The sequence below is a fragment of the Nematolebias whitei genome, chromosome 3 (assembly GCF_014905685.2).
Source record: "Nematolebias whitei isolate Nwh7 chromosome 3, NemWhi1, whole genome shotgun sequence".
Taxonomy (NCBI): Eukaryota; Metazoa; Chordata; class Actinopteri; order Cyprinodontiformes; family Rivulidae; genus Nematolebias; species Nematolebias whitei.
Genome location: NC_056500.1, coordinates 58,500,723 through 58,505,026, shown reverse-complemented (window position 1 = coordinate 58,505,026; position 4,304 = coordinate 58,500,723). Strand labels below are relative to the sequence as shown.

Genomic DNA, 4,304 nt, shown 5'->3' with positions numbered 1-4,304 from the left:
TATATATATATATATATATATACAGTGTGTGTATATGGTGTTTGTATTTAAATACACACATTGACACAAAGTCAATATATTTTTGATGAAATGTAAGGTTTTTGTCATTTAACAAAAATAAAACCTTAATTAATTTCTAATCTCAGCTACCTTTACTGTGACATATATCCTTTACAGCTTAATTTAAAATAAATAAATTGTTTTTGGGAACATTACTAAAACAAAACTATATTAGAAGCTGGTTGCACAAATGTCACATCCTGAAAGGAATAATTTCTTGAATCACCTTCTGATTGAATTAACTGATTGAAGTCTGAAGAATGACTTTATTAGCAGCTACACCTGCACTCAGGACTGCTCCAGATCTGAATCTCTTCTGCTCAGCCCTGTTCTGGTCACCACCCAGACTCTGTTATATGTAGGCTCAGATCTTGGCTAGATCATTCCCCCCAAAAATAGTTGTTTTTTGAAGTCATTCTTTTGTTGATTTCAATGTATAGTTGGGGTCATTATTAGGAAAAAAAAAAGTTCATTTTTATTTTTTACTTTTCTGCTATCATCTAAAAGCATGAGGTCAAAATAAGCAAATATTTTAAACTTTTCATCATTCCATCCACCTTGACTAAAGCTGAAGAAACACAAACCCACAGCATGATACTGCCACCTCCCTGTTTCACTGTAGGTTTATTGTTTTTGTTTTATGTTTTACTCAGTCTTGTACCTGCACCGAGCAAACCTTTTGGATTGTAGCCAAAATATTTCATCTGATTTATTTATTGATCTTATACACTGTAAAGTACTTTAATCAACTATGGTTGTTTTTAAGAGTTTTACAGAAACTTTGACTTGGCTTTGCCTTCACTAAACTAAAATTTACATGTGTTATAATATAAATCATTTCTGATTAATCAAGAATAACTTGGCTAAAATACAAGTATAATTTGAAACAAAAAGCTTTTATTTCTTCACCATTGTGTCAGGGTTTTGATTTTCTTCATTTATTTTTGTATGAAATCAATTGCTGTTTTATTTCTGTTTGACTGCAGCCAACAAGCGTAGGAGCACGTATGGAAGTCCATATCTGCAGCAGGGTTACGGCAGTCCTTATAGCACAAATACAGCTAACAGCCCTTACAGCAGTGGCTTCAACTCCCCCTCCTCAACCCCCAGCAGAGTGCCCATTGTGCGACAGCAGTTAATGCCCAGTAACGCTGGTATGAGTTTGTTGTTAGTTCAAAATCTAGTCCTAATTATATGTTTGGTATAACACTGGAAGGTTCACTATTTGTTTCCTCGTCAGTGCACCAGAGAAATGCAGCAGCAGAGAGGAATCCTCCAGCAATTAGTCCACAGTCATCAGTGGACAGTGAGCTGAGCACATCAGAGATGGACGAGGACTCCGTCGGCTCTTCAAATACCTACAAACTTAATGATGTCACCGATGTCCAGATAATGGCACGCATGCAGGAAGAGAGTATGTCCCTGGTTTTAACATCACATGTAATCTCTGGTTTCCAGCAGCCAAAAATGTTTTTTGTTCTCACAGCATTTCTGTGTGTCAAAAGGTTTGAGACAGGAGTATGCTGCAACAGCGTCCAGGCGGAGCTCGGGCTCATCCTGCCACTCGCTGCGCCGCAGCGCCTTCAGTGATCAGGAGTTAGATGCACACAGTCTGGAGGATGAGGAAGAGGCAGTGCACCTGGCCTTCCCCCAGCCTTCCAACCGCTTCAGCCCCTCTCCTCGTCACTCTCCTCGCGTCTCCCCCAGGAATTCTCCCCGCTCACGTTCACCTGCTCGTTCGATAGACTACAACCACGGCCGCGGCTCGCCGCAGCCCATCATCAGCCGCTTGCAGCAGCCTCGCCACTCGCTGCAGGGTCACAGCCATGACATGCAGACCAATGTGGTGAAGAATGAAGGTAAACCGAACGAGCAGAGATATAACATGAACCGTCTGTTTTCAAAGTCCTGATTATTAAGAGCAAGCTAATCCTTACTGTGCTGCTGTTGTAGAAAAGCTGCGTCGTAGTCTTCCTAACCTCACACGTTCCTCAGCCGCTGCCGCCGCTCAGTCACAGGAGCCCGTCAAGAGCAGCCGCAGCTGTGAGTCTAACCTGCAAGTGCCAAACGGAGGCTCCCCCCGACACCAGAGTCAGTCTGCGAGTGAGTATGATCACCAGCAGCATCTTTGATTTCACTGTTAAACACTCATGAGTCTTTATGCTGCAGCAAGTTTCAAACTGGACTTTCTAAAATGTTCTGCTGTCATGTCAATATTTGTTTTGTTTTCTGAGTCGAGGAACAGGGAAGGCTGTATAATCTAATGCTGGTTATTTTGTGAGTGCTGTGTAACTCCCTCTGATTGCACCTCCTCTACAGGGATTGTGCTGCTGGCTTTGGTGTTTAAGGATCCTCTTTGCTCGTGCTTCTTGTAACATCCTACACACAGCTCTTCTCTTTGTGTCTTGGTTTAACTTGACATGCAGAATCCAAGCATGTTACCAGCAAACAGAACCCAGAGCTGCTCTGAGTAGTGTTCTCACTAACATTTCTTTGTTTAGCCTTTAAAGTCCCTTCTCTGTAAGTACAGGCTATCCCTTTAACATAATCCTATAACTGGAGGTAAAGGGTAATGATGTTAACTTTAATCCAGAACCTGCAATTGTTCTGTTAATAAAGGTGGATAGAAGAGGGGTCAAAGTGCAGGTTTCAGCTATTTAAACGTGTCGTGACCTCTTCATCCTGCCTCAGCTCCTGGAACAGGGAGGAGTGTTGGTCCTTTTATTAGATCAGAGGTTCTTTTTACCCCATGGTGCCAAAAACTTTAACAATGGAAACTTTTAGTTCTTCATTCTTTTTCTGCCTTAGCTTTGGCTGCACTGGTCGTGTGGGACACTCACTGACTGCCTCTTTAACTATCTTTTCTGCTCTGTAAAAGCATGAGTTTCCTAAACCACCTATGCTCAGTTGGTGGACTGGTTGTAAAAGCTGCTCTGCTTGTCTGTAAAGCCCTCTGGTGGCGTCAGGCTGCACCTCAGGCTGAAAAGGCCTTTACTCTTCAGTACACCTGTGACTCTCAGACAGGATGAAGTCAGATCCTCCACACTGACATGTCCCTGTTTTCCAGTCACAGCTCAGATCCCGAGGTACACAACTCCTTCTCGCTCGTCTCCAAAGCCCAAACAGCTCATCCAAAAGCCAACAGCCCTGCGAGGTAACAGCCCGCCCCAGAATCAGAGGCTGCAGAACTGATATCACACACTAACACACACAGAATTTATGATCCACTCAACACAGCTGGTTGTGTACTCAAAGTATAGACTGCTAATTAGAGGACATGATGGATGAAGCACATTTACAGAGCTAAAACAAGCATGAGGAAAGTGCATTTGTTTCCAGATTGTTATCTCTGAGGCTTTGAGGTAATGCAGTGTGCAGATTTAGGTGCTCCTATGTCTGAGTGTGAAGGAAATGAGACGATGGAGCAGAGTGATGTTCAGTTTACTGCTGGTTGTCAGCTCTGTGCAGCCCAGCAGAAATGTCACTCATGAGTTGTGCAGCGGCAGTGCTGCTCGGACCTACAGCCAGTGTTATACGGCCCAGCTCTAATTAGGAGAAGTGATCTGAACATGAAAGTAGTCCTTTTTGTTTTGTTCTGCAGCTGAGGAACACAACAGGCTGTGTGAGTCACCTGTGTGTGTGTTTGCTGTCGAGCATTAGCAGAAAAGTGTAGCTTTTTACATGTTTGTTTCTACTTAACGTTTTTATTTAAGTAGTATCTTTCAACTACAGTTGTCCTCATACAAGATGTTTTGTCCAAGAACATTTATATATTTTTAATCAGATTAAAACAGCATATTATGTTGTTTGCCATCATTAGTGGTTACTCAAGTTAATGTGTTAAAAAGAGGATTGATTTAGAAACAAAATATCTGTAGATTCATTTAATTAATATTTCTTCATTTTTAATATTTTTTATCTCTTTTTATGTTAAAATGCTCCAAGTTATTATTTATAATTTTCTTAAACTGCTTTTTTACATTTATGATTTAATATTATTATTCTCTATTCTTATTGAAGTTATATTTATCTCTGTCTTGTCTATTCATTCATTTATTTATAGCCCTTCCTGTAAATTTTTTAATTTTGTGCCAGTGGTGCAGTTTCATGTACTCATAAGAAAAAAGTATTTATCCTTTCCTGTATCACCTAATACAATATTTTATTAGTATTAGGCTTGTTCTTTTTTTTTCTTCATCATAATTGATTCATACGTTAGGTACAAACTGAGCCTCTCATTACTC

General features: G+C 40.7%; 1 protein-coding gene across 1 annotated transcript in view; it reads left to right on the top strand.

Annotated features, from left to right (window-relative positions):
• The window catches only part of slain2 (SLAIN motif family, member 2), an 81,174-nt gene extending 77,922 nt beyond the window's left edge, over positions 1 to 3,252 (top strand). Inside the window, exons 3-7 of the mRNA XM_037674390.1 lie at positions 1,047 to 1,214; positions 1,301 to 1,474; positions 1,566 to 1,919; positions 2,014 to 2,163; positions 3,128 to 3,252. Coding sequence (XP_037530318.1) covers positions 1,047 to 1,214; positions 1,301 to 1,474; positions 1,566 to 1,919; positions 2,014 to 2,163; positions 3,128 to 3,252 — 971 coding nt within the window. The remainder of the gene's footprint in view (positions 1 to 1,046; positions 1,215 to 1,300; positions 1,475 to 1,565; positions 1,920 to 2,013; positions 2,164 to 3,127) is intronic.
• Positions 3,253 to 4,304: the final 1,052 nt, after the last annotated feature.